The 27836-nt window shown below is 40.6% G+C and overlaps 1 protein-coding gene across 2 annotated transcripts; it reads left to right on the top strand.

Moving 5' to 3' along the window:
* The first annotated feature begins 52 nt into the window (after positions 1-52).
* On the top strand, positions 53-27705 carry fip1l1a (FIP1 like 1a (S. cerevisiae)). Of its 2 annotated transcripts, XM_038716510.1 has the most exons (13): positions 53-447; positions 673-736; positions 2642-2700; positions 3231-3329; positions 3471-3586; positions 3749-3834; positions 6618-6717; positions 6826-6925; positions 11480-11534; positions 14528-14583; positions 15119-15311; positions 27323-27460; positions 27555-27705. In XM_038716510.1, the coding sequence occupies exons 1-13, from the start codon at positions 378-380 to the stop codon at positions 27697-27699; spliced, it is 1281 nt and encodes a 426-aa protein (XP_038572438.1). In that variant the 5' UTR covers positions 53-377; the 3' UTR covers positions 27700-27705. The 2 variants fall into 2 exon arrangements, with proteins under 2 accessions (XP_038572438.1, XP_038572439.1); XM_038716511.1 differs by lacking the exons at positions 27323-27460; positions 27555-27705 and adding an exon at positions 15414-15823.
* Positions 27706-27836: the final 131 nt, after the last annotated feature.

Raw genomic sequence — 27836 nt, 5'->3', positions numbered from 1 at the left:
GCAAGCTTCGTTTCTATGGCAATAAGCAGCATCCAGAGAACAACTTAGGTGAAGCGCTGGTGAAGTTATTACAGAGTAACCGATGTATTTGCGGAATTTAATTTTATTACCTAGTCTCTAGAATTCACTGCCATTACTAGCAATGATATGTTATGTAAAAGGCTGATTTAAGCTAAGCCAGATAAGCTAATTGCGGTTGGTTAACCCAGCGCGAGACAGTTTTTGACCAATGACAAGGCTGTGTTCACGCGACATTAACTGCCACTTTAATTGTCTCCATAGCAACGCCTTGAACTGTCAATTGACGCAAATAGGCTACTACTAAATAATTTTTCTTCTGGTGTGTATTTGTTTATAACTACCTTTTCTATATTAAAATGTCTTCACCTGAGTCGGACTCCGAAGTTGTAACTTTAGAAGATGAAGACGAGGAAAAGATGTATGAATGTAAGTTTAAACAGACCAACCGCTGTATGTTAATGTAAATTAGCTATTAACTATGTGCTCTCTTTCTTTTGATTAACATATTAATTATAGATATTTAGGGAAAATCATAGCTGAAAAACGTTGAAGTAGCCACAGGCATCCCAACTATACTGAACACTGAATTAGGCCGTTCACGTTGTCATTGACTGAAGTTTAACTCTGTTTGTGTGTGTGTGTGTGTTTCAGTGATTTATAACATGAACACCACAGATAACAAGGAGGAAAAAGACAAGGATCAAATACCATCCAGGCATGTACACTGTCATACTTAGGCATATGGTCCCACTGTGTTTGTTACCATGAAAAACCTTTCACTAAATACCTGTCTCCATTGGACTGAGGCTTGAGAAGTTCAAAACACACAGGTTAAACAGGATATTAGTGACAGTGAGCAGTGAACAAATACAGAGTGAACTGGGTTGACATGCTCATTTCCAGTTAGAACCAACTGTATTACAGCAATGAAGCATTCAGATATAATACACTTTTCACAGTACAATAATAACAGTAATCATTGTGTAGATCCACAATTCGTGGGTGAAGGCAGCCTGTGTGCTGCATAAATTGTGCAGCCAGTCATGTGGAACCTTAGGAGTATTTTATGCCCCTTAAAACTCCCAGGTGGGCAGTGTTTGTTTGTGAGCTGGGAAATGTGGATGTAAGCAATCACGCAACAGGAGCACTGACGATGTCTGAGGTATGCATTCTCCAGCCTCCTTGCCCCAGTAAATGTAGCAGAACCTGCCAATTACAGTAATACAGTCTAACATACACCAAAGCTTTGACAATAGTCCTGTTTTGTTTGTGTGTGCCCGAGTTTAGTCTTTTTTGAATTGAATGAAATTGAAACAGTTCTAAACTGATGGCCAGAGTGACCTACCTTAGAAATCTCATCAATACAGTTGTTGATAATTGTATTTGAATAAATAGTTATTTTGGTTTACATTATAATGTACAAAGAATGACAATTTGTATGAATATGCAATTTACAGAAATCTTATTCTTGCACCAATCCATTTTACACAAAATAACTCGCACAATTAACAACCGAAAAAGGAATTGGCAGAAGCTAAAGGCTTCTTTTTGCCTATCCTATACACTAGAATGCAGAATAACAACAATACGAAAGAAAGAAACTAAAGAAGAAACTATAAAAAAAGAAATTTCAAGAAATGTCACAATAATTGTAATCCTTAATTATTTTGCATTTTAAGGCTTTTTTGAAACTCCACAGAACTACACAATTTCCACTCATCACTAAGTCTATTCCATAATTTAACTCCCCAAACTGAAACACATCTGTATTTTATATTAGTCCTCACTTTACATGTTTCAAATATGCACAATCCTTTTAAGTTATAATTTCCTTCTCTTAATTTAACATTCTTGAATACAAACAGGAAGGCTGTTAAGCTAAGATTCAATTTTCACGTGATTAGCCTTTTTCAACGTAGCATAAGCCATCTCTTTCCACATGGCTTAATTGTGTTTGCCTTTGGACCATGCAGTAACATTTTTAATAACATAATATCATTCTCTAAGGAATCTGTGAAAGTGGGCACTTAGCCTGTGATTGGTTTTGACACAAGCAGGCTGAGTGAAGCACTCAGCTAAAAATAGCTACACTTATTGTAGAATTATACCTCCAGTTAGTGTGGATTTTTATTATTTACTATGTACATTATTTAGTATTTTTATCACAGCACCTGGCTGCCAAATATACTTGTGCGTTTTGACATGCAAATGGATATTATAATTTTTTTATGTGTTTCTTTTGTTTAATGGGGTAATTTGAAAGCTATCCAAGATGAGGCACACAGCAACAATGACATGCAGCTGAAAGTGTAACTCTTTACTATCTATCTTCTGACAAAATAAAATAGAATCTTTCAGACTTTTATTGTGTTTGTTTGCCTGTTGGGCATAATATTAATGTGGATTATTTGTCAGGGACCCACTTCTGTCAAAATGTAGCTTTGACATATTTTCATTGTTTTTCTGTGTGTGTAAAATATTAGTCTTGTATGTGGTGGTGTCATCTGAAATTAGTTTATCAGCGTTCAGACAGACAGCAGTATTTCTCAGTGGTCAAGTTAATGTCATGATGATGGAGATAACCGTGTTGATAATGTGCGTGCCTCTTGCTTTCATGCAGCTCTGGACACACACCTGTGCGTCTGAAAACTTATTCTGAAAGGAGAACACATACAGTTGGTAAGTAGGTGCTCAGGTGCATCTTTTGGAGATAGCTTGGAAAACAAGACGTGACATAATACAACATGAACACAAATACATAAAGGTATTTATATTTCTTTTTTAATTCATGAAACAAATAAATTATATTCATGCATTCAGCCTCCAAAAATGCACACTTCATGCCTTTTCCTATTGTTAAAAAAGACAAGAAACATACTTTACCTACTTTATAATACATTCTAATTGCAATATAGATGTTTCATGAAATAGCAAGTTAACTGTTCAGACGACCCAGAGAATGTTTGACCTTAAAAAGTGGGCTTTTGTTCATCTTCATCGTTAGTTGACCTATTCACTGAATGTATTAGCTTCATTACTGCACATCAGCTCAGTTTAATGATGTATTTATTCTAAAAAAAAATGCCCTATGGCCTTTATTTAAAATGAATAAATGATAATCTTCTACATTAACGTCCTTGGCAAATATGCCTGTCACGATTGTCAGGTGTCTGTTTCAGAAACCTTGAATCCAGTCAAATGTTTTACAGCTGGTAATACAAAGGGACTAGATATGGAGGCAATCGATAATATTCCGGGAATCCCAGAACTGAAGGTGAATGCAGAGGAAAAGCCGTGGAGGAAAGCTGGTAAGAAGTAGTCTTTAAGCCTGTAGACGTATGCAATCCCTGAGGTTCTCTCTATGCGAACTCATTCAGTGCAACTGTGTGATTCATTTATCATATGCAGACTTGTTTTTCATTCATTATGCTGATGTGTTTTGCTTTTAGGTGCTGACCTCTCAGATTACTTTAACTATGGTTTTGATGAAGAAAGCTGGAGCGCCTACTGTAAGAAACAGTCGAAAGTCCGCACAGCTAATAGAAAACTATGCACTAAAATCATGGTAAGACAAGAAATTACTGATGTGATTTCATCACCAGTCTTCTTTTTTGAAAGCATGAATCACAACAGATACTACTGCTCTTTGTTCAGTTTGAACTAGAAGTGAATAATGAGTAGATCACAGAGCTGCAGAGGATTGTGAAATTGTTGTTATTCCATTCAGGTCCAGAAGGGGCACACTAGACATGAAGAAAAAGAGTCTTGTTCTACTTGTCATTCCTCAGGCAGCTCAACTATACTAGCTACCAGGTTGGTAACATGACTTCTACCTACTGCCGTTGTCTGTGTCCTCAGCGCTCCACCCCGTATCTCTTTCCTTGCTGTATCTGTGAACTCAGAGCCTGGAGAAGCTGGCAGCTGGTTGTTTCTGTTTTTTTTGACACAACAACTACCAGGCTGGTGCCATCTGTTTTCTGTGATCCTAAGATGGGCTCAGCATATTACGGTTGTATTGGCAAGGGATCCAAAAGTGTTGAGGTAAACAGAGACTTATGTTCATCTGTTATGGATGAAGTGAAATTTCATAGAAGGTATGAAGACATTCACAGAGTACTATGGGATTTGTCGAAATAATTACTTCCCACCACTTTGCATTCACAGTTGTGGAAAGTAAATAAGTTAATTTACTTAAGTACAAATTTGACACTTGACATACTCAACGCGAGTATTGTTGTACTCTATTACATTACAGAGGAAAAAATCGCCCGATGTAATAAGCTGGGATTGGCTCCACCCCCCCGCGACCCTGTATGCAGGATAAGCGGTTGACGATGGGTGGGGTGGGTATGACACAGAAAAATAAGAACAAAATTAAACTTGTCTGAATTAAATGGGTCAGCTTTGTGTTGTCAAATTGCTGTGTTTGTGCTGTGCGCTCTGTCCTCTTCAAATGTGAAGCTTTTAAGGGGATGTTTTGAGCACGAGAGCTGGCTGAAGCCTGTGGGAGACAGGGCTGTTAGACTGGGACAGAGACGTTTTATAGAAGAGACACGCCACTCAATCACGTCCTCAACGGGGAAAGTCCGTAACGGCAAAGATGGCGGTTATCCCGCCCCTCCCACTAGAAAGCCAATCGTGTACTTTTAACAGCCAAAACAGAAAACATATTTCAGCCAATCGTGAGGATCCACTGACGTAAGGGTCTGTTTTACTTAGACTGCGCATGCTTGATAGTAGTGACGCATGCGTAGTAGAAGTTTTTTGGGTCAAAATCAAAGATTTTACTGGTGATTCTATTCATGTAGTTTTTATGTCCCGGTGACCAGTAAAAGTGCGGTTCTGGCTCTCTCCCCATTCATTCAGATAGGAGCCTGGTCTTAGTCTGAAATAGCTGCCCGGAGGCATTGCCAAGAAGGCTGCCAAGTGGCATGATTTGCCTATAAGGACTTTGACTAGACCTATGGTGCTTTACAGCCCAGTTACAGTCTCCCCTCATTTATGTATACACTCATGAGCAGCAGATGCGTGTCATGTTAGTAAACAGCATCCAGTCACCTTTGAGTGCTTTTATCTATACATAACAGCATCTTTTCCCTAACTCCCTCCCATTTAGATGAATAACAGTCAAGGATTCTGACTGGCAGAACTGGCCACTTAATTAATGTTTTGTCTCTTGATGATGTTCCACTCCTTTGGCAAGTTTGCCCGTCCAGCGAGGTTATTTGGATCTGAGCGCTGTGTGGCGTCATGCATCTGTCTGGACCAGAGACAAACCAGGAAGTGATACTGTAGTGTGTCATAGAAAAATACACACACTTTATTATGCAGTGGATGATGTGTGCATTGAGGCTTTGATACAGCAGCCGTGTCATTCTCTGAGAGTCTAGAAATGTGATGCTTGCCTCTTGCTGTATTTGTTTATCTGTGTGTGATGTCCTACACTGGTGCAATATAGATGCCCTCTGGGATGGAAGTGAGACTCAGTCACAATGTTCCCCTGTTTTAAACTTTAAGTTTGTGTATCAGAATGTGTGTGTTCATTTTCTACAAAGCCATTCTGTTAAAACATTTATTTGACGTATATTTCAAAGCTGAAGTGCGGAGAAGAGACATTAAAGAGCTCCAAGCACTTCCCTATTGAGTTGCCATTAGATGTAGTTGTTATTCCTCTTTCTGTATGTTTTTCTCTACTTGATTAAGTCCTAGTGACAGAAAGAGGTTAGTGTCACATCTGTGTGTGTGTGTGTGTGTGTTTGTTCGCATGCTCATTGGGGGTGGGGGAGGGGGGATTTAGGACTGTAAAGGGATGTTTTGTGAAGAAGGCGAGATGACCCAGATAAGGAGGTTTAATGCCTTAATGGACCTGCAAGGGGTTGTAGGGACATGGTGAGGGAGATTAGGACAAAGTAATGTGCTGTTTTTAAAAATCTTACATAAGTGCACATCAAAACCACATGTAGGCATTGTTTAAGGTGAATGTGAAAAATGACTTATCTTTAAAGGTGGGATCTGCAATTCTAATCCAATACACATTTTTCTGTCAAATTCAGTAAATATCTCCTCACAGTCCACTAGCAGTCCATTCTGAGTATGTGCTGAAAAAAACATCTGGTGTGTGTGCACAAGCCTGGCTTTCTAAATGGGAAACAAAGTGTCTCGGACTGAGCCACACAACAGCTGCTCCAGCCATGATTTGTGTGTCAGGTAACGTTAAATTACTTGCCCACGGACATTCACCTTAATTGCTAGCTTGCAAAAATGTGCTGTTGTTGTGATGTTAGCTATAGTAGCAGGAGAGTTGTGAGTATCGCTGTCTGGAGATACTGTAGTGGTTCTGTGACCGTCTCATCCTCTCTGCATGTTAGCTTTGGAGCAGCAACTGTTTTCTAACCCACAACTTAGCCAACCTTAATTACATTACTTGCTGTGTTGCTGTCCGCTCTGAATCATGGTATTTGTCAGGGTTTTGAATTTTCCAGAAACGCATACCCCACTTTTAAGATAGGCTAATCTGCCATTTATTGGTACCGTATCGAAATATTGCATGGATGTGTTGTAGCTGTAGACTGTTTATCATATGACCTGATCTACAGACAGTCAAGTGTTACAGCTGATGTGATTGGAGGACGACCTGGATCTAGCACACGAGTGGAAGGGCGCCAGTGTCTCAGTGATGAAGGAAACAATACTCAGGTAGTGTGTGTGTGTGTGTGTGTGTGTGTGTGTGTGTGTGCGTGCGTGCGCGCTTGTGTGTGCAAGTGAGAGACAAAGACACTATTAATTCCAGTGTTTATATTGCAGGTGGTTACTGAAATGTCCCCCGAGAAGAATAGAATTACTTCTTATCATCTTCCCCCTCCATCAACCATCAATTCTCTCTTTGCATTCACCCCTCCACCATGTAAGTCACCCCGCCACTGGGAAGAAGCATCATACTTATTTATATACATGCTCATTCACAATATCCCTAGACTTAATAAGCAAATATCTTTGCATATTACCTTTTCTCATCCAACCGTATGATTATAAACAGCTGAGTTGTCTTTAACCTTGGGGAGTAGATTTTAGTTGTATATGGAGATGTCAGGTGGAAAGGGCCCCATTAGAACCCCCTGTGGGCCACATCATGCATCATGCAGCTGCACAAATGACTAATGGCAATCTGACCGTGTGTGTGTTTGTGAAGCTGCAACACATGTCATAATAAATAATTCTGTGGAGTTGAAGGACAGAGGTGAATGTGTGTGTTCATTGTTATCTGTGTGTGTGTGTGTGGGTGTGTGTGTGTGTGTGTGTGTGTGTGTGTGTGTGTGTGTGTGTGTGAAAACGCGTGCGTGTGAAGATATTGTATGTATACATGTCTTCCTGCAATGGTGTTTGTAGTGCTATCCAGGTGCTGTCAGTCTTTAGACTTCCTCTTGGTCTTTGTAGTGAATCAGTTAGAAATCCAGGAAGGCTCCCTGGCCTAAGCACACAGTTGAGCATATGCCATAGCTTCATCTTCAAAGGTTTGAAAATAGATGCTCTGGAGAAGATACCCCTTCTTACGCCTCACACACCATGAGCTCCATACTCCCTGGCGAACCCGTGCCAGAGCTGCTAATACAACCACAATCTCAAACATCCTGCTGACTGCAGCTTTGAACAGTCAACACTAGCTTTGAAGTGTATTTGCGTAGCTTTTATCTCGGCTACTCCCCTTTCTTTAAATTATAAACCCAGCCTCCTTTTGTGATGCAAATGTGTAACATGATAAAAATAGCCTCTGGTAAATAAAAAAAAGGTGCTGGGCCAGCAAATTGTGCCAGGAGAAATGTGCTGAACAGACCCACCGTGGGGAATAGGGCAGAGGGAAAGAAGAGGTTGAGTTTTTTTCCCTTAAATTTTTTTTTTGTTTTTTCATTCAGGTCACATTAGATGCCAAGTATGTTTGATAAGTGAAGATGGAGTGGAACTGTGTCATTGCAGGGTTGCTCTTGTGTCATCTATCAGGGCAGCACAGTGCACAGCCAAGGTGAGGCTGTCTGCTGCTGCCGCAGCTAATGCTTCTTACAGCCGGTTAGTGGGTCACTACAGTCAGTGTAGCAACACTGCTTGTATCCGAGTGTCCTTCCATTGTGGCACTGGTAAATTAACTGATGATCATAACTGAGCAGATGTGCATTACTTTCTGAATTGACCATACCATTACCAGATGCCCTCAGATCAGGGTTATTGATGAGAACTACTGACCTCTATAGCTCTTATCAATGAAGGGATCGTTTGAATCAAAGTGAGGAAGCGATATGTTATGTTAAAGTACCATAGACTATAATACCAATAAGATTTTGAAGACAATTTAAAAAAAAAACAATTGTTTTTTAAGTTCTTGGCTTTATAATCATTTCTAAGAAATTAAAAGTGTGACAGTTTTTGATCAGTTACATCAAAAGTCTGTACCCAGTATTGATTTAGAGATTTAGAGATGAGAAAGGCAGCTTTGTTTTTCAAGAAATGTTTCACCAGCCACTAATGACTGTGCTCTTTAATGACAAGAAACTGTCACTGCAAGAGGAATTGTGCACATCTGTCCATGCAGATTGCTGCGTCTGAGGGTGCAGGAGACAGTAGCCTTTACCCAAGCAAGGAAAACGCCGACCTCTGCTGTAGTGCAGAACGGCAGCATGTGGTTCGATGTGAAATATCAACTCCCATCTAAAACCTGCCAGCCTGTAGCTCTGTGAAACATTAGCATGAGAGAGAAAGCCACGCAATCACAATCGGCGGCAATTAGCCCTCAGCCATTAGCTCTCTCATATGCTGCCAAGCATGGAGCTCCAGCCCCCATCAAGCACTCACTTGAGATCCCCACAGGTAGAAACCATTACTCACTCACGCTAACATCGATGGCATGTGTGTGGACGAGCTGGTGTTTACTGTGAGAGCATATGTGTCTATTTGTGTGCAGTACGCACTACACAGCATTTCTTGAGCGTAATTACTATGGGAAGGAGATGTTTCAGTTTTAATAACTATTTAATACATACTTTTAGTATTGTCTACATAGTAATTGATTTTATAAACTATTGGTCTTGTCTCATGCAATCTCATTACATTCTTATCTCGGGTGTTTGTTTGCATGCAGCACACTCCATGTTCCTGATGGTTTGTTTTCTTGAAAGGAATTGCCTAAAGTCGTCCCTCAGCAATACACTTCGGGCCTTTCTTTCTCAGACTGTTGGATGTTTATGTGTGTATGCGTGTGTCTTCCCTTGGGTGTCCAGGTGTCTGAGATATCAAAGGCCTTGCTGGGTCTGTCGTCCATAGTGAGCAGTTCAGGCTCTCTCAACTCTGTGGGACTTGTATTTGAAAAGGAAGGAAGATGTTCTACATTTCACTTAAAAAGCAGTGGAGCCCTGCACTCCTTTTTTTCATATTCAAGCTTGAACTTCCAACTGCTCTTATTATTCTTCCTCCTGTTTCAACCATTTTTTGTGTGCTTTGTGTTGTTGAAAACTGCTCTGAACCACTCTCACGTAAGGGGTCTTTATGGAAGGAAGAAGGGGATGGTATCCAGATGTGAATGTGTGTTTTTGCCTTGGCTCTTCAAAGGAATCTGTAAATGTGTGTGTATGTGTGTGCACGCATCTGAATGTGTTCTCAGTGCAGCCTATGTGTGTGAGTTAGAACTGATTGTGTTGCTTGGTCACGTAAAATTTAAGTAACAAGTGGGACCATTAACTGTGCACCCAAGCGTTTTGTTCTGTTTTATTGATGGAGGAAAAGGCAAGTAGGACTTGCCACATTTTGTTGCTCTGTCATTTTGAGGCTGATCTAGTTTCTCTACCTTAAAAGGATTAGCAGCACCATAAATTATTAGGTTATGTTGTTGGTGATGGGGGATGTTTTTAAATTCGTGGCCTGTGTTTTTGTTATTTGATCCACTTATTAATCCTGACTCATTGATCTTCCCACACATAACGCGCCTTCCAAATATTTCCATAGATATCTTACTGAAATAGTCACTCTGGGTTGAATAAGATTCTCCTAACTTCTGGCTCTGTAGTGGCTTTTATCTGTTATGTCTCATATTAGGTTTGTTTTACTGAAATAGTTGTCATTCTGAAGTGCAGGCACAGTAGTTTAGAAGTATTAGGTCCTAACAAAGTGAAAGGCAATTATTGAAACCTCAGTTAAACCTTTTGCGTTTAGGAGTATGCAACATATGTTCTAAATGTGTATGTAGGCCAGGTTGCTTCAGCAATTTTCTAGTAGTAGTAGTTTAAGCAAACCGTATTAAGTAATATTAGCCACATGAAGGTAAATACCCCAGCTTTTAAACCCATTAAACCCTGTCTCTGTAGTACTGCGCCGACACCTTTTTTGCTTAAACTGTCTTCTGAATTCTTTCTCATTCAACTCATTTTCACAAAAGGCAGAAAATCAGTTAGCAAGCTTGACAACGGAGGGTGTTTCTCTATGGCTATTGCAGCAAATGTGGCCGTGGCTGGGTCCAAAATCCCCACTCATTCACTACTCCCTACTCCCTATCTACTGAGTTGTATGTAGAGGATTGTATAGTGAGCTCACCCGCAAAATGAAAACAACACTTTCGGACATTACTCTGATCTTTATCTCTGCGCTGTTAATTACATTGTTACTGTCAGACAATCGATTGATGGAGTGTTTTTTCCCCCAGCGCAATGCATGATGGTATATACGGATTGGTTAGTGACCGTCGTTAGTGACACCACTTTTCAAAATGCAATCTGGGATACTTTGAGTGAACTGAATAGGGTATAATAATTCTCACTATACATTTGGACAGCACTACGAAATGTCAAGCTCACTATGTAGTCTGTCATATAGTAAGTAGTGGGTGATTTCATACACAGCCCAAGTGAAACATAAAGATAGCTAACAATACCAAAATGATGTTGTATGTTGTTGATGTGTGTCTACTCCCTTCCCACTCCAACAGTGGAGTTGGCAGTGAAAATGACTGCATAGCAGTGGGAATTGGACTTTCCAAATTGGGGAGAAAACCAGGGAATAAACATTGCAATGAGCCATGCATCGCATTTTTGTATTTTCATTGTAGTGCGACTGAATTTTAAAAGGGTGTTTACTCTGGCTTCTTGTCTCAGACAGTGCCCACCACAAACAACAGAGCTTGACCCTGCCAAGGCAGAGTAGAGAATCTGGCCATGTCTGTCACAACACTTTATCTGTCCAGTAACACTCCTCATGATAGTGGTTACATAGTAATTGAAGTAGTTATCTCAGTTTTGAAGGTTGTAGTCATCCATCCATCCATCGTCAACCGTTTATCCTGCATACAGGGTTGCGGGGGGTTGTAGTCGTGTTTTTTTAAATCACAAGATCATTTCATATAAAATCAAATGTAAACCTGGTCACTGTCAGGAACTCACAGTGTTCAATAGTCATAGCCTTGTCTTCCTTATCTTCCTCGCAGCTTTCCTTTACCGACCAGGACCTCCTCCCGTCTCCCTGCTTGCTACTTTCGATAGGTGAGTCCATGAATTTGTCACTGTGTGTGTGTGTGTGAGTGTGCATGTGTGGTAACAGAGATCTGAGAGATCTGTATGTACTGGCTGCAGTGTAAGAGCAGGAGAAACCGCAGGTGGGATGGAAATGCACTGATCTCTACTCAGGGAGGTTTGACTCAGGTGTGGGCACAGGTAAGTAACAAATTCAGCACAAATGTAGGAAGAAAAGAAGAAAAACATTAGTCAGAGGCTGCGCTAGAGCTCATTAATAAAAAGTGCGTTAGTGCTGAAAATTTAAAACCAAATAATTGCTGTTGGAAGCAGTTTTCAAATTTCTGAGGCAGACCTAGTGGTGCTTATTTGACACACAAGTAACCTGACATTACTTTCAGACTTTTCAGTCTGAGCTGGACCAGTTTTATCACTGTACACTGTGTTCTGTTGCTTATCTAGCAGCTGGACCAATGGCCAAATAAGGTATAAAGCAAGACAGCCACCTTGTTTGTGTCTGTTTATCAGTATCTAAGGCATCCCCCACTCCCGTCTTCCGATCTATGTCACAACCTGTCTGCAAACTCCCACATTTCAGCTCTAATTTACACTACTTAGATCAGAAGTGGGCCATGTTGTACCCTAGGCTCTCCTGCATTTTCTAACAGGGCCATAAATGCAGCTCCACTCCACTTTTGTTTGCTTGTTTCCCTTGGATGTTGTCTGTATCCAGCCTGTCTCATTCCATCTCTCTGTCTGTCTCTTTAGCTTCCTGTCCCTTCATGTTTTTTCTCTTTTCTTAATCCTGCCTTTTTCCTTTCTCCTAATTTGCTGTGTCTACATGTGCCTGAATTCACTCTGTACTCTGTCCTAAAAGATAGTTTTTCTCACATCTCAGTCCATCTGCCAAATCCCCACATCCTTCAGGGACTTACTGTTCCTATGAACTCTGCCAGCCATCTCCCGTACGCTTTATGAACCATTTCCTTTTTAACTTTTCTCCAACACACATGTGCCGTGTCTACACAGATAGTCCTTGCTTGACTGCTGGTGCTCAGCCTTTCCCTTGGGGATATTAGGAACAGCAGGTATTTCTGGCTTGATCGAGGCCCTGGCTTACAATGCAGTGTGGAGGTCCAATATGGCTCCCAGTGTCTATATTTAGTTTATTTCATTTTTATGTAGTTTAATATTTAAATTCACAGTTATATGCTTTTAAAGGAGATCAGTAGCATCATGCCGTGGCTGAATATTCATGGTTTGCAGTCTTTCACATTCTCACATTCAGTCCAAATCCAATCCAGTGTATTTGTCAAATTAAAAGAAAAAATGAGCACAATCATCATTGGGAAAAGCACTGCCGGACAAGTCAAACCAGAGAAGACACTTGACTTTAGCATGCTGTTAAATCAATACCCAACATTTGGACAAGTTAACCGCTTTTTGTGGAGGATTAGTTTTACACAGTGTGACTGGTTATATGAAGATCTCCATACACATAAGAGGGGGGTGGATCAGTTATTATGCAACTATTGGAAAGTGACTTACTCTGGGTGATAACAATACACAAGCTCTCACATTCTTAAAGTCAGACATCTTTACAGAAAAAAAAGCAGAAAAACAATGACATGACAACAGATATTAACTCAACAGTCTAAAATTGCAATACGATGTTGGAAACAATGACAAACTTGAAACAAATTCAGCTTGGGCTTTTTGTATTTTTTTTTACAGTCTATGGTTTGATTTCAGTTACTCTCTTCCGGTGTGATTTCCAGTGTGATTGGATTTATTTAGTTGTGTTATTTGTTTTAAATCTGTTTTTTTTCTTTTGCAGGGTTATATTTGCTTGAGATGGTCCAAACTGAGTGGTATATGGATGCCAATGTGGATATATTTTTCACTTAAATGGCCTTGTAAAACAGAGAGTAGTAACATCTAGATCAATAAAGCATTATGGATTGTGATACTGCCTATAAATATTATATATTTGCCATAACATTACTTATTAGCCATCCCCATAATTTTGCATTTCATAGCTATGCTTTTGTTCTGCTGTGATGCAGCAACAGGGCAGCCATAATACATATCATTGACCATTAAAGGAACTCGTGTTGCATTTTAGATGAAGTTAGGATCATCAATGTTTATGTTGATTAAAACAGGGGCCACAAAGTGAGAGTACTGAGCACTGAGTAGTGCAGAGTGCTTTGATGAACCATTACGCATACAGTTATTATCCCCCTGTTAGGTTTCCTGCCAACAGCCACATGCTCACTCAGCCAGACTCTCTCTTCCATTCACTCATTCTGTCTCCATTCACAAACAAGACTCTCTATATCTCTACGTCTGTGCTACACCAGAATAAAAAATCTAGAGAGAGAAAACTGGCCAGGCCAGTGCTGACGTATCACAGGGAATGATGAACTTGCTTACAACAGGATTTATGGCGCAGTGTGTTTAGACTCACACACTCTGTTGGATGAGCTTCACACACACCTTCAGCACACTCGGAAGTTTTCAATTGGAAGCGGGTGTGGGTCCAGGCCACGTGGACGGGCAGAAGATCCAGATAGAATCAGTAATATGCCCTCCATCCGTTCCTCATGGGTTGGCGAGCACACACTGCGCCTTGACAAAAAGCCAGTCACTTCAAACACTTGGAAAACACAGCTGTGCATTTAGAAAAGTGCTTTGATCATGTTAAAGGCCTGTCCACTTGTTTTCATTCGGTGATTCATCTGTAAATTTGTTTGCTTGCTCTTTCTCCTCTTTTTGCAATTTTAGAATGCATGTGCAATGCAAATTGAAAGATATCTGACAACAAACAAGTCTGCCAGGAATAGATAGTTGGCAAGGAGGCTGAAAAATACTATAAAATGTTGACTTCAGATATCACCATAAATAGAACAGACAGTTCTCAAACATTTTACATTTTTATATGTTATGAACTAAAGTGTAGAGTCTTGTAGAGATTTTATGTGTGACTTGACAGTATGTTCATGTTTTGTTTCCATTTTCAGTGGACACTCTAAAGGCTCTGATGACCCTTCAACTTCACTGAAGCCATGTTCATTAGGTACAGGTCTACTTCTGTAAAAGTTCGGAACACAAAATGTTACATAATAATAAGTCTGTACTGCACACATTATGCCACAGCCTAGCAATTAAAGATGAGTGTTGCTTCCTGGTACTCACTTCATGCTGTTTTTTGAATACTGAGACAGGATCAGGACAATGACAATACATTGGCCTTAGCCTCTTATACAGATCAATGTACATTTAACATTAACGCATTTTAGCCTTTTCAAGTTTTGCTCCGATAGTTTTCAGCACAGCATTTTATGTGCTTTCTTTTGTTTTTTAATACGAAACACTTTCAGTACTTGCCCTTTGTATACTGTTTCAACTTCCAGCGAGTGCATATCCTAAAAATGCACTTTGAAAGAATGTTACTGTTGTAAGCGTGGCATTTAGACGTTTTATTAATCATAAATAAGTATTGTATTTGAGGAACATCAACAGAAAATGACATACTGTAAAGGGCTGACAGGTGCGTCTGTTCATGGTCCTCCCCACTCAGCTGTCTGACATGGCTCTGTTCTTTCTCTTAGGTGTGTCATCCTTAATCCCAAGGAGTATGGCCTTTAGCGCTGGAGTGATTGACACTGCCAAGGCCTGGGAGTGCTACATATGGCAGGAAAAATGTGACAAGGACAGAGACAGATCCAGACAGTATGGCCATGATAAAGACAGTCAAAGAGGCAGAGATAGAGACAGGAAGAGCTGTTCCTCTTCACACAACAGGTGGGTCTCAGTGACTTGAAGTGATACATATTCATATTCATAATCAAATCAAACTAAGTCAGTTTTTCATTTGTGTCTGTTTCCCTTTTGTATATCATGTAGATCAAACAAAATGTACAAATATATGCTGGGCAGCTGTGGCCTTCTGGATTGGGCAACACATAATATATAGGTTCTGGTCCAGATATGCAGTCTGTTTTGGGCTTATTCAAAATGTGTGCATTTTCCAGCCTCTCTCTCTCCCTGCCACAGACATATATATTTGTACAGCAAGAAAGATTTGCTGTAGAGTGATTGAAAACTTCAGAAGAAAGACAAAAACAGAACAAAGAATGAAAACGAGAGTAGATCTGTGAAACAGTCTGTTTGCCAGGTGAGGCAGGAGATGATTGCAGAGCAAGGTGTTGGCATCAGTGCTGGGTAGAATTTCAGAATGATTTTATAGTAGTATGTGACAGCAGTTTCTGTAGTAGCCTGTGTTACACTGACTGCCTCAAGTGGCAGAGAACCAAAGCTCTGAAGAAATGTGGACAGGGAAAAAATTAAAATATTCGGCTTTTATGTTGCATTGTGTTTTGTACACTGTAGTCAGAGTATGTTCTTAGTGTCCATTGTTGTAGAGGGGGGGGAGTTGGAGCTGGGATTCTGCTCTGAGTGGTTCCTCTCTCATATCTCCAACTGATAGCTACAACATAAACAGCTTTAGCTGTTGTGAAAAATGCACAGCTCAGAAATGCACACTGTTGCAAAAGAGCACAAGACTATTGTGACAGAAATCAAGACTATTGCAATGCCAGGATAAATTATTATATCAGCATATGCAGAACTCGTTTTTGTAAAATTTTTGTTCTGGTGCAGTGAGCCGGGCCAGAATCGGTCTAGATGAGGGAATAACTCGTTGTATTTGCCAGCTACTGCCAGAAAATAATTGAGTGTTCGCTCCTCTGCATGGAGTTTGAGTCCTCCCTCCCTGAGGCTCACGGATGATAAGAGCCTATCTAGTTTCCACTCCAAATTTCACATAGTGCCCCACTACCCTACAGTCTGACACACTCATGCTCACATGCATGCACAAGCCAAATGCTGCCCTACATTTTCCCTGCACACTCAGTGTTGACCAGTAGCCAGATGTCTATTTAATTATTATCAACTTGCAGCTGCCAACTGTAATACACACAGGCACATCTTCCCCCCCTACTCACGTACTACTCAGCTGATCTAAGGCTCAAACTATATGAAAGGAAGAGTGTGACATTTTGCTGTGATAGGGCATTCTTTGCTAAAACATGTACATGTCAGGTATCAGGGATACTCCTGCCTTTACCCTTGACTCAGGCACTGGCCTCAGATCTAGAGCTGGGACTCAAAAATACTGTGACTACAAATTCTTGCAGGACAACTTAAATTTGATTGTGTCTGTGGTTGCAAAAGCTGTAATGCTGTTGATAACAATGAATTCCTGTGTCAGCAAGTGTTGGAGCTTCACTGCTAATAAACTTGCATGGGAATAAGTGCAAAATAACCAAAATGACAAACTGAAGTATCTCTTACTGTACTGTGCTTTGCTGAAATATCCTCATACGCTGTTCAGCTTTTCAGCACTTCTTCTACTTAAAGTGGTGAGCTTTTGCTGGGGTATTTGTGTGCATTTGAAGACTGGATTCAGGTTTGTATATGAAGCTCAGAACAGTCTTGTGGGTCAAATGAGGGAAGTGGGACATGGGGACAGCTGGGAAGCTCTAGGCTAACTGCAGAAGATGGAAAGTATGTGAATCACATGTGCGTGACAGACGCACAGGGAAAGCACAGGAGATTTGGGTATTCACACCATAGATTTGTTCTAATGTCACAGTTACAAAGGACTAGACAAGAGTTCAGTGTGTGCTGCTCACATCCTCTGGCCTCCGTTGATGTGTTTGCCCTACATTCTGGTCACATGATCAGGCTTCACACTGCGCGTGTCACCCACACTCATATGTACAGGTTATGTGTTTTCTGCTACATTGATCTATGCTATTTTTAGACTGGAACCGGAGGGATTCATTGTTATCTGTGTGTGTGTGTGTGTGTGTGTGTGTGTGTGTGTGTGTGTGTGTGTGTGAAAGAGAGAGAAACAGATGGAGCCTTCTGTAGCTTTGTTGCTGCCCACAATTGTTCATTGGTGAGGTCAGCGTGAGTGTTACATTGTGCATTTGGGCTGCTGATGCAGGAGCTGTGCTCAGTCGCCCACATGTCCTATGCTGAGTCACACACAGGCAGAGTGTGGCAGGGCAACCCCTTAGGCATCAGCTACTGGTGATCAGCCTTGGTTGTTGTGACCGCGTGCCTCTGATTCTCACTTAGGAACTTAGAAAGATGATCCTGTTCTTAAGTCATAGTCACGGGAGAGAAAACAATTTAGCGCAGACCTAGAAAAAGACATATTTTCTCACTTGCCTGGCAGGGCTTTCTTGCAAGGAAGTTCATCATCACAATAATTGAGTGGAGAGATCCCAGTGTGATGAGGATATTTAAATGATAATTGTCTCCCTGCTTTAAAGAGCGCTTAAAGCTTCATTAGAAAATGCTGTAAGGCTAGTTTCAGTGTTAACAAAGGGTTTAGCTGACTCCGAATATGGAACAGGAACTGACTGGCTGCTGTAATACAATGCATTGAAACCAAATTAGGACGTTGCTAATTCAGAACAGCAAAAGCAGGCAATAACATTTTACTTCCTTAAAACAAATTTGCACCTGTCACCAATAGCAGCCTCGTTCAATTTGCGTCAATGCACAATAGTGACTTCCTTCCTCAGCTGAAAACATTTGAAATGTTTCATAAGGAAGTTAGTTGCCTGTAGTTTCCAAAAAGGAGAGGGGTACAGGAAAACCGGTCTTTTCCTCAGCTGCTTTTGCGGCTGATGCCCCTTTTTATCCTAACTTCAAGATGTGTCACGGGGCCTGTATATTCCTCCACCTACATCTGTTTATTATTTTCCCCCTACCCAACGTACTTAGCCCTTAATGTGACATACCTTCTGTCTTTCTGACTCAACTTCATGCATGAAACTCTTTTCTTTCAAGAGCCAATCTCAGGCTCTGTACCTAATCAATTTTAATGTTCCTTCTACAGTGCATGCTTTCATTTTGCATTTAACTTTCTGTCTTTATTTATTAAACACAGCTTTACATACATACTGTAGCTGTCATACATTCCTCTGCATTTGCTTATTCTTTTCCTTGCCAAAGCCAGCAACATTTACTTGCTTGGGATGGGTTAAAGCTCTCTTCCTAAGGGCACTGCGTACTGGTTATCTTTTAAAAAAACATGTTTGTTTCTCACACGCTCATCTGCAGTTTCCACTTCTTTTTTTTTTGTTGGTTTAAATTGACCTGAGCCCCCAATTTTGTTCGATTTTACACTCACCCTACTACAGAAACAGTGGCTTCTCTTTGTTCTGTCTGGAGCAAACTGATTGGCACTGATGTCTTAACACAACCATGATTCCCTCAATAACCTAATTCAATGGTGCTCTATTTGTCCCACTCAAACAATCTGCTAAGATAACAAGTAAACACTATGGTGTTCTTCCTTACAAACCCAAGTGGTTGTAACACAGAATACAACATTTTAGTTTCAGTAAATTCAAATATTTATACATATTTAAATTATTTTCACTCACTTGGTTTCCATGGTGACAACACCCCTTGTTACTCGCATTCTGTTAATTACTTTGCTTTTTCAAGGGCCTGTACTGTGGAACGAGATTAGTGTGTTAGCCAGCTATGTCTGGGCTAAATTTAAGTTTTTCCCGATATCACCAAGTTGGCTCACTTTTCACCAGGGTAGATTACCATGGCAACCTATAACTGCGTTTCCACCAAAGGAACAATACCCCGAAACTAGGAACCTTTGGAAGAACTCACTGCATTTCCACTAATGGGACAAGGGTCTAAATTTAGTTCTAGACTTCGTCCGTGATCGGGGGGAGTAGTATTTTCCAAAAGTACTGGTACTCTGGGGGGGTGGGGCTTGCCTTGCAGTGAATTTCTAAATGGGCGAGTAGAGGCTACTGGATTTAACTGGAGAATGTCGGGTGTTTTTCTACGACTGCTCCTCTCTTTTCCACCGTTGTTTGTTTCATCAGTCAGGAAGTTTTTACATTAATCAGGAGACGTGAGTCTGGCCAGCTGATCTGCAGCTCATGTCGGCTGGAAATGTTTTAATAACCTTCTAAACTGTCGCGATTTTATGTTTGTGTTTCTTTCTCTGTGCTGGAATTTGATGGCTTTATCCAGTTTGTTATTAAGTGTGCATCATCGTGTGTCTCTCCATTATACTCCCACACAAAAAAGCTGCTTTAATGGTCAAGCATAGCCAATAGTTTTTCATTATATTCCAGTCAAATCTGATATTCATTTATGAATTTTGCTCATGGATAGTGGTTACAAATAATGATGCCTGTGCATCACTTTGTATGGCGTTTAGGTCTATAGCCTACGTCAGCGGGTTAATTTTCCTAATCTTCACAGGTCTTTAGACCGCGGTGGAAACGCACACAACAGTGGGCGGAAGGAACCTTTTAGTTCCTTGAAAAGCGAACCGGGGACTTATTTAACTCATTTAACTCATTTTTGGTTGAAACGCGGCTTATGCTGTACAACTTCAGAGGATCAGATAAAAACCGAAAGCCAATGGCTCAACAACTGATCATCAACTCTAGAAAAATGATTCCTACCAGAACCTCACATGTAGATAAGTACTGACTTTAAGTGAGGAGTAATAAAGAGCATTAGATATTTTTATAGATCATTAGAATAATTTTACTGTTCCATTGGTTTTAAAACTGAGCTTCTAAGAAAAAGAGGGATGCTTCAAGACACTATAATTAGGCAATGATGATTATAGCTGCAAGATTCCTGACAGTGTTGATGCTTTTATACTCTTATTCCATTGCAGCAGCTCAGAATAACATGAGGTGACTCTGTGATGATAATAGGAAATAAAAGGCATAAACTACTTTTCATCACAACTCTCCTGTCTGCTTTGGCAGCAGAAACAGTCTGTAGTTACTGTGCATCACATATTCATAATAGTTTGTTCCTCATCAGACAAAAAAAACAAAAATACTCACTCACAGATTTATAGTGTGCTTTTATATAGTCTTACTTTTAATATTCATGTGATTATATTGTAAACATTTCACCTTGTTGGATATCATTTTTTGCTGTTGCAATAAACCAAAGTTTCTTATCCACTTCACTGTTTCACCTCATTTCATATTAAAGGGATAGTTTGGATTTTTGAAGTGCTGTATCACCTGCAGTAAATGACAGTCACTGTGTCCCCATTTTAGAGAAGCAGAGAGATGTACCAGGACAGAAGCTAAGCAATGTATTGCGGTGGACAGGGTCAGCAACAAAACAAATTTTAGCCACCTAAAATCAATTCGCTTTCATCAACAACAAAATACCGTTCAGTGTTTCCCCTAGGATTTTTTAGGGGGGGTGGTTGACCCACCAAAAATCAAGCATAGCGTTAGTTCAGGCAGGCAACGAAGTCAGGCTCCGCTCATTCCAGCTTATCTGCAATAGCAGCCATCTTCAGCAGCACATCAGCTGATAGCTCAGCTGATTCCTCTCTTAGCATTCATTGGCAAATACAGACAAGGCGCCTATTTAAGCTGCCGTAACCTACCCGCCTGTCCTCGCTGCTTCCTATGCAAAGCTCATAACCCACTGCCACCCCAGCTCCACCTTTCAGGCTGTATCTGATAGGGATGCACAATAATTATTGATCCAATAAGTATTGGCCCGGGCATATCCCATTATTGGAAGCATATTGGGGAATTAATTTGGCCGAATAGAATCAAACATGCTAACATGCGCCGCCGCACTGTCGCACTCTGGGTGTCACTGTGTGCAGATAGAGCCACACAGACGCAGTTCAGGCAGCTAGCTCCTGTCCTCTTCCCTCTGTGTCTGTGTGATTCAGTGCAGGTAACAATGTGTAGATTGAAGACACATGGCAATCTAAGCTTAACAGTTAGACTTCAGACAGCTTTCATTTAGCTTGTTGTACATCTAGCTTTGCCAAGCTAGTGTTGGCACAGTGTGCTTTTAATAACATAAAGGATGAGAGACGTGGACAGAGCAGATCAATTTACCCCCTCTATATGTTATGCTCGTTTAATGGATGTATCGACAAAGTTGTCTTTTACTCTTGAGGTTTTAATTGCACATATTACAGTGGCTTGGAGTAACCTTCAATTCAACGTGTCCACGACCTATCTCTGCGCTTGCCACTGTTCGTGCGTGTGAGCCCGCGTGTATGTGTGTTTATGTGCGTGAGGCGACACTGAGCAGCAGAGGCTGCATCCTGATAATAATCAGTACGGTCTTCAGCCCCAGGCCTGTTTAACACCATGCTTCAGTGCCCATCTAGTATCTGATTAAACATGCATGCCTGCTTTGTTCTGTACAGGTGTTCTTTACTGCGGCTCTCTGCCTCGGGCTTTCCATGTATGCACATGGATGGGCAGGGAGGTGCTCTCCCTACCTAATGGTTTTTCAAGTAGGCATGTGGATGGGCAGGGAGATCCCAGAACAGAGCAAAACTGCCAAATATAACTTTGCAATATCAGTCTTTGATGAAAGTTGTCCTGACTGAACTGCTAGTGTCGCACATGGTGTCAGAATAGAATAGATAATTTTTGCCTGTTTAGTCTTGTCACCTTCTCTGTTCCTCAGAGACATTTTTACCATTAAAGTTACTTCCTCCTGATGGAGCTTGCTACAGTTATGCTACATTCAGATATTGGCAACGAGACCATGATATCTGGCCCCATGAAATCCGTTGTAATTTGCTGGCAGATTCTGTTAAAATATTTTCTCAAATTCCATGTTTTCTGCTTCCCTGTTTGTTTGTTGTTGTTGTTTTTTTTTACAATTTAAGCACATTTTGTCATCAGAAAGATGTGTATCATGCAGTATAGAAATATTCAAATGTATGTGCAATTATATATGGGGACAATTCACAATACATGTATTGCAACAGTAAGTTATTAAAATACTATAATACTATTTAGGGGACAATTCACAATAAATTGTTGCAATACATGTATTGTGAATTGTTCCCTATCAAACAGGTTATTACTTGACAGCCTTCATATGCTGCTGAACACAATAATTAATAAGTGGGTCTGACAGAGGCTACTCACATGGGCATCACTCATCTTTGTTTACAAAGAATGCCCAGACGTATCTTTTTTATTTTGACTGGACTTTGACTCCGCCCACACTGCCACAAAGTCTACAATGAGTTTGCGCCTTGCATCTGCCGATGTGGTTTCACTTCTAAGCTTGTTGAAGTGACGAGCTCTTCCTAGCTTGGTGTCTTTGACATGACGGCGTGCTTGTATGTTTGTCTGCATGTGTGTGTGTAGTGTGTGTGTGTGTGTGTGGAGGAAACACTTTTGTTCAATGTGGAGACAAGGGGATACGTTCGAAGCAGAATATACAGAAGGAGAAGGTCTGAAGAGTTTGGCTGGGTACAGCAGTGCTCTTCAGCAAGTGTCTATCTGGCTTATTTGGCTGTGGTTTTACATAATCCTTTTCAGAAAAGTGATCAATGCAAATACTGTGTGGTCTCATTGCTGCAAGTGTTTATGTCTAGATTCAGTGCAACTCACCACTGCTTTCTAAGCACAATATCATCAGCAACACTGTGAAAAACACGCACACTCACCATCAGAACATGAGTGAAGTTTGATTTCAGTCTGATGTTGCAACAGCACTTTCTAACCAAGCGGTGGGTAGGGGCACCTTCATTTAGGTGGCTAAAACATTGCTTAGCTTCCATGCCAGTACACCTCTCTGCTTCTCCTAACTGGGGACACGCTATCTACTGCAGGTAATACACTGACTATGGATAAGTACCTCAAACAGCCCCACTTAAAATATCCCAATTGTACCTCTATCTATTTAAGTACTTCATTCATGGTTCTGATGCTGCAGCTTGTAATGAACAACTCTGTCTCTTTCACACAAATATGATGACAGCTGAATCACTAAACCCAGAGTTAACTGAGCCAGTTGATAACCAGCTTCATGATACCGGTTATGCAGGATGACAAATGGCTGACTGTGGGTTTGCACATGTGTTCAAATACTGATAAATTCTTAGATCAAACAGTAAGGTGAGCCTTAGTTTCTGGGGGAACACATTTAACCAACAACATTCTTGTATCTTATATATTACCATGTCAATGAAAAATCAATAATTTACCAGAATCCTGTCACTGTCCAAAGAACTGAAGCAAATGTCGTTGAAGGCAGATAGAAAGGTCAACCTTGATTTGGTGCCAATCTCTCACATGAGTCATAAGACATTACATTCTGCCACCCACCCCCCACCCCCACTTGCAGCTGCTATTTATTTTTGTGGATATTACTTTCATGTCAATTGTATCAATCATCATTCAGTGTGGCTCACTGAATCATCTAGGTTTCTCAGTTAAATGACTGCAGGGATGGAGTGGGCAGGCTTAGGCATCTTATGAAATCTGTGATACTCCCCTCCCTGACAGGCTTGGGCACTAGTAATGAATAAAAACATAAAATGTGAAAACAAATCCTGAGGCCTCCATGCTATAATTTACACTGTCTCCTTGGGAACCGTTTGACTGTGCTCTTGGTGTTGTGTGTGGTGGTTGTTTCTGTGTTAAAGCTAATGGCTTTGAGCAAGAACAAATGTGGGCCTTGGGTGCAAATCCCAGCTGCTAACATAAAAGCTGTCTCCAAATATTGAATATATTTAGCTTTGTACTTGTAACAACTCTGCCCCTAAAGGCGCTCTCTCTTTTCTGTGTTAAGCAAGTGAATGGTAATATTTTCTCCAGCCATGTGTGAGCATTGCTGTATCTGTACATTTCCTACTACCTTTTTTGAGTAAGATAATATTTCTATAGTGAGAAATGCCTTCAGTGTAATGATTCTTAAAGGTCAGGTTGATTATTCTAAAACTGCAAACTGAAAGCTTTGCCAATGTGTCTTGTATTGAGCTGAAGGGAGTGTGAGAGAAACATTTATACACACACACACTACAGATTCCCCTTCAGCAGACGGTATTGTTTTCTCCTCAATATAACAAACAACCTACAATATCATCTGTATTCAGTGTATTCTGCAGAGGCCTCCTCTTCCATAACTGGAGCCTCTTCCACTTATTATCAACGCCCCATATGAATCAGCATCACCTCCCCTAAAGATGTGTGTGCTGTGTAGCATTGTATATTGACAAACAGCATAGGAAAGAACATAAACAGCTCAAATGGCTTTGGATAAAACAAGGTCAAAGGCAGAAACGCTGGTGTTGCTCTTGAAAAGGAAACATTTCTCCTGCTGCAACATGCTGCAACATTATCTAGATTATGGTTGAGGAAACCACTTGTTCTAGCTGTGTGGGGCTTTTTTCCTGTCTTTATCCAAGAGTGTGGTCTTTCTATTTTAGAGCATGACTCATTAATTTCATGTTCAGATTTGGTAATTGTTGAGATTATTTCTTAAGGGGCTTTGTTGATGTAACAAGGAAAGGTAAAACAGGTCTAGTGTAGAGTAATTTAGCTGACCCCATAAGTGTTTGACATTCTAGCTTTAGGTATGTGTGTACGTTTCCATGTAATGCTTTTTATTGATCAATAAGAAGCTTTTTATTGATTTTTAGTACAATAACCCTATCAAAAATCCCAGACCAATTAATGCTAGTTGTGATGCTGACCGATGAAATGGTCCCTGCCTGGATTACTTTTTAGCAATCCGCTAGACCCCCACTCATGAATCATGAAAGTGATGTAATTTTCCCTCTAAGCACACTGATGGGAGGCTGGCGTAATACTGAAGAAATGACACTTGTACAGTGTACAGCTTAAACAACAACAGTGTAAATTTGCTGTCCCCTCAAAATAACACATCACGCAGCCATTAATGTCTAAACCCCAGACAACATAAGTGAGTACACCCCTAAGTGAAAATGTCCAAATTGGGCCCAATTAGCCATTTTCCCTCCCCGGTGTCATGTGACTCGTTAGTGGTACAAGGTCTAAGGTGTGAATGGGGAGCAGGTGTGTTAAATTTGGGGTTATCACTCTCACACTCCCTCATACTGCTCACTGGAAGTTCAACATGGCACTGAGCTTTTTGTCTTATGTGCTAACTGTGGAAGAGTTTCAGACAATCTGAAAAATCTGAAAAGTAAGCCACATAGCTTTCATTGCACGACCAGACAAATTTTGTGAGCTGTTGTCACCAGTCTTAGCTGCGGCATAAGTGCAAATAATTTGACTGTTTATCGCTTACTTACTTGTTTTGTTGTTGTTTGAAGGCATAACATAAAAATGTAGTTAAAACAAAATTGCGAAGTATTTTTATTTTAAAATAACAGCTTCAAAATAATTTTGATGGTAGACTGATCTATGATCCTGTTTAAGTTTTCCCTGGCACAAGAACAGCATAATGCTTTACGGCATCAATGAAACTCATCAGTAAGCAAGCTATGAGAAGAAGCAAAAAGTAAATAATGTTCAATGTAAGTTAGCTCGGTATTCTCAGTATAGATATCATGGCAGAGGTGGCAAAGAGACCAAAGAAGACTATGGAGGAAGCGAGGAAGAGACGAAGAGAGAATGATGAGTGAGCGACAGACAAGAGTAAATATCAGGCTGACTTTACTCGCTGGCGTGAGCTAAAAAAGCTGAAAAGATGCAGGATTGATGCTGAACTGACCTTCTTACTGTTGAACTAGTAAGAAAGAACTTATTTGCTGGCTTGATGTGTCTTGTGTTGTTGCGCTTGCTTGATGTTTGGCTTTTAGGAAAGTTGTCAAAACAAGAAAATCAGACAGACTTTTAGCTGCTAGCCAGAAATCTTGAGTTTTGTTGCCAAACTTACTAGATAACACATTCGGGCATGAGTAGGGTTAATCTAAATGCTCTTGCATTGGTTGCTGTCTAGCTTTGTTGGCGAGCCGGCAACATAAGCTCAGCAGCCTCTATGGACATAATGTTAGCTAATAGCAGAGATGATTAGACAGAAGATGATTTTGATGGAGGAAGCTAAGAAGAAATAAAGAGAGTGACAAAGTAAGAGGCTCCTGGACGTTGGCAAGAGCTTTATGAAATAAATGGCTGAAAAATGGTCGCTGAGCTGGCATTCTTTCTGTGTACACAGTTGAACTAGTAAGTAATATTACTATGTCTTGTGTTGTTGCAATTGCTTGTTGTTTGGCTGTGTTAGCAAGTTTTTTTGATCATAATGTATACATAAATGCACATGTACATCTGTCCTTATTTATGACAGCCGTGAATTACACTTTGGAACGGTAGGGGCATCAGTTTGCACAAAAATACTCATCTTACATAATGTTCATCATTTATGTGATGAAATATTAGTATAGATGTAAACTCTTGGGTCACCTTTGGCTCTTTAGTGCTTTAGTGTTTGCAGGTGTTCATTCCAACCAACATCAACATTTGATCAGTGTCGATGCCCTCCTCTGTGGTTGAAGGTGTCGGTGTAGTGAAAACAGCATATTCCACTGTCACCAACATGTTCTTGATTGTGTGTTTTCAGAGGTCATATGAGGAGAGAGAAGTTGTGGAGTAATGATCAAGTCTGTGGTCTCACAGGACTGCAGGTCCTACAGTGAATAATAGATTTTTTTTATCTTAGAGGATACTGCAGCATGGTTGCTTGGCTTTAATGTAAAGGGCATGCTGTGACACTAGAGTCGGGCTCTTTGTTCCTCAAAGTATTGGCCAGGGGGGTGGCTACAAAACCTCAGACAGGCAAACAGCAGCAGGTTTTGGTCTCTTGAGTTCTGACTTATCTCTCTCCCAGTGGATAATAGGAATAAAGTCCCGCAGTCTCATTCCTGTGGGCCATGAGCTCTTTCCCCTTTGTATTATTTCCCAAAGAACCCAGTCATCAATAGCAAATGGAAAAAATACAATGCATAAATGTATTGTGTTTTTCAGTGGAGACGAGCGAATGAGACACAGGGACACCATGGAGCGAGGGCACAAACACCACAGTTTTGACAGATTCAGTGGAGAAAAAGAACAAGAGTGGAGGCACAGAGACAAAAGAGAAGGATGGCAAAAATCATCATGCAGGTCTAACAGAGACACACACACACATTCACATGCTGAAAAAAAAGAATAGCAAACAACAGAATTATTATGTGATTGTCACCTATGTCCTCAACAGCAGAAGCAGCAGCAGGAGAAGGGGGGATGGTGGTGAGGACAGAGACAGTCAGAGTGGGCACAAAAAGGCCAAAAGAAATAGGAAAGACAAGGAGACCAACAAGATGTTCTCTGCTGACCGTGAGAGGAAATTAAAATCTGACTGACTTTCAATCTCCTCTATTTAATGAGAAGAGCTGCCCTGTGGCATCTTCCTGTATGTTGCATGAGAAAATGTGAGTTTGATTTTACTAGCGAAACCAAAGATACTTTTATGTATATACTGTAAACAAAATGTTTATTG

The sequence above is a fragment of the Micropterus salmoides genome, unplaced genomic scaffold, assembly GCF_014851395.1.
Source record: "Micropterus salmoides isolate LMB-PRFRI ecotype aquatic unplaced genomic scaffold, ASM1485139v1 Ms_hic_scaffold_13, whole genome shotgun sequence".
Classification (NCBI taxonomy): domain Eukaryota; kingdom Metazoa; phylum Chordata; class Actinopteri; order Centrarchiformes; family Centrarchidae; genus Micropterus; species Micropterus salmoides.
Note: the sequence above shows the minus strand (reverse complement) of the source record. Positions and strands in the feature narration are given on the sequence as shown.

Excerpts from the sequence above, each read along its gene's own strand:
- fip1l1a (XM_038716510.1), top strand. The coding sequence starts at position 378 with ATGTCTTCACCTGAGTCGGACTCCGAAGTTGTAACTTTAGAAGATGAA. Across the intron at positions 737-2,641 it reads AAGGATCAAATACCATCCAG|CTCTGGACACACACCTGTGC; the intron begins GCATGTACACTG and ends GCTTTCATGCAG. Across the intron at positions 15,312-27,322 it reads TGTTCCTCTTCACACAACAG|TGGAGACGAGCGAATGAGAC; the intron begins GTGGGTCTCAGT and ends TGTGTTTTTCAG.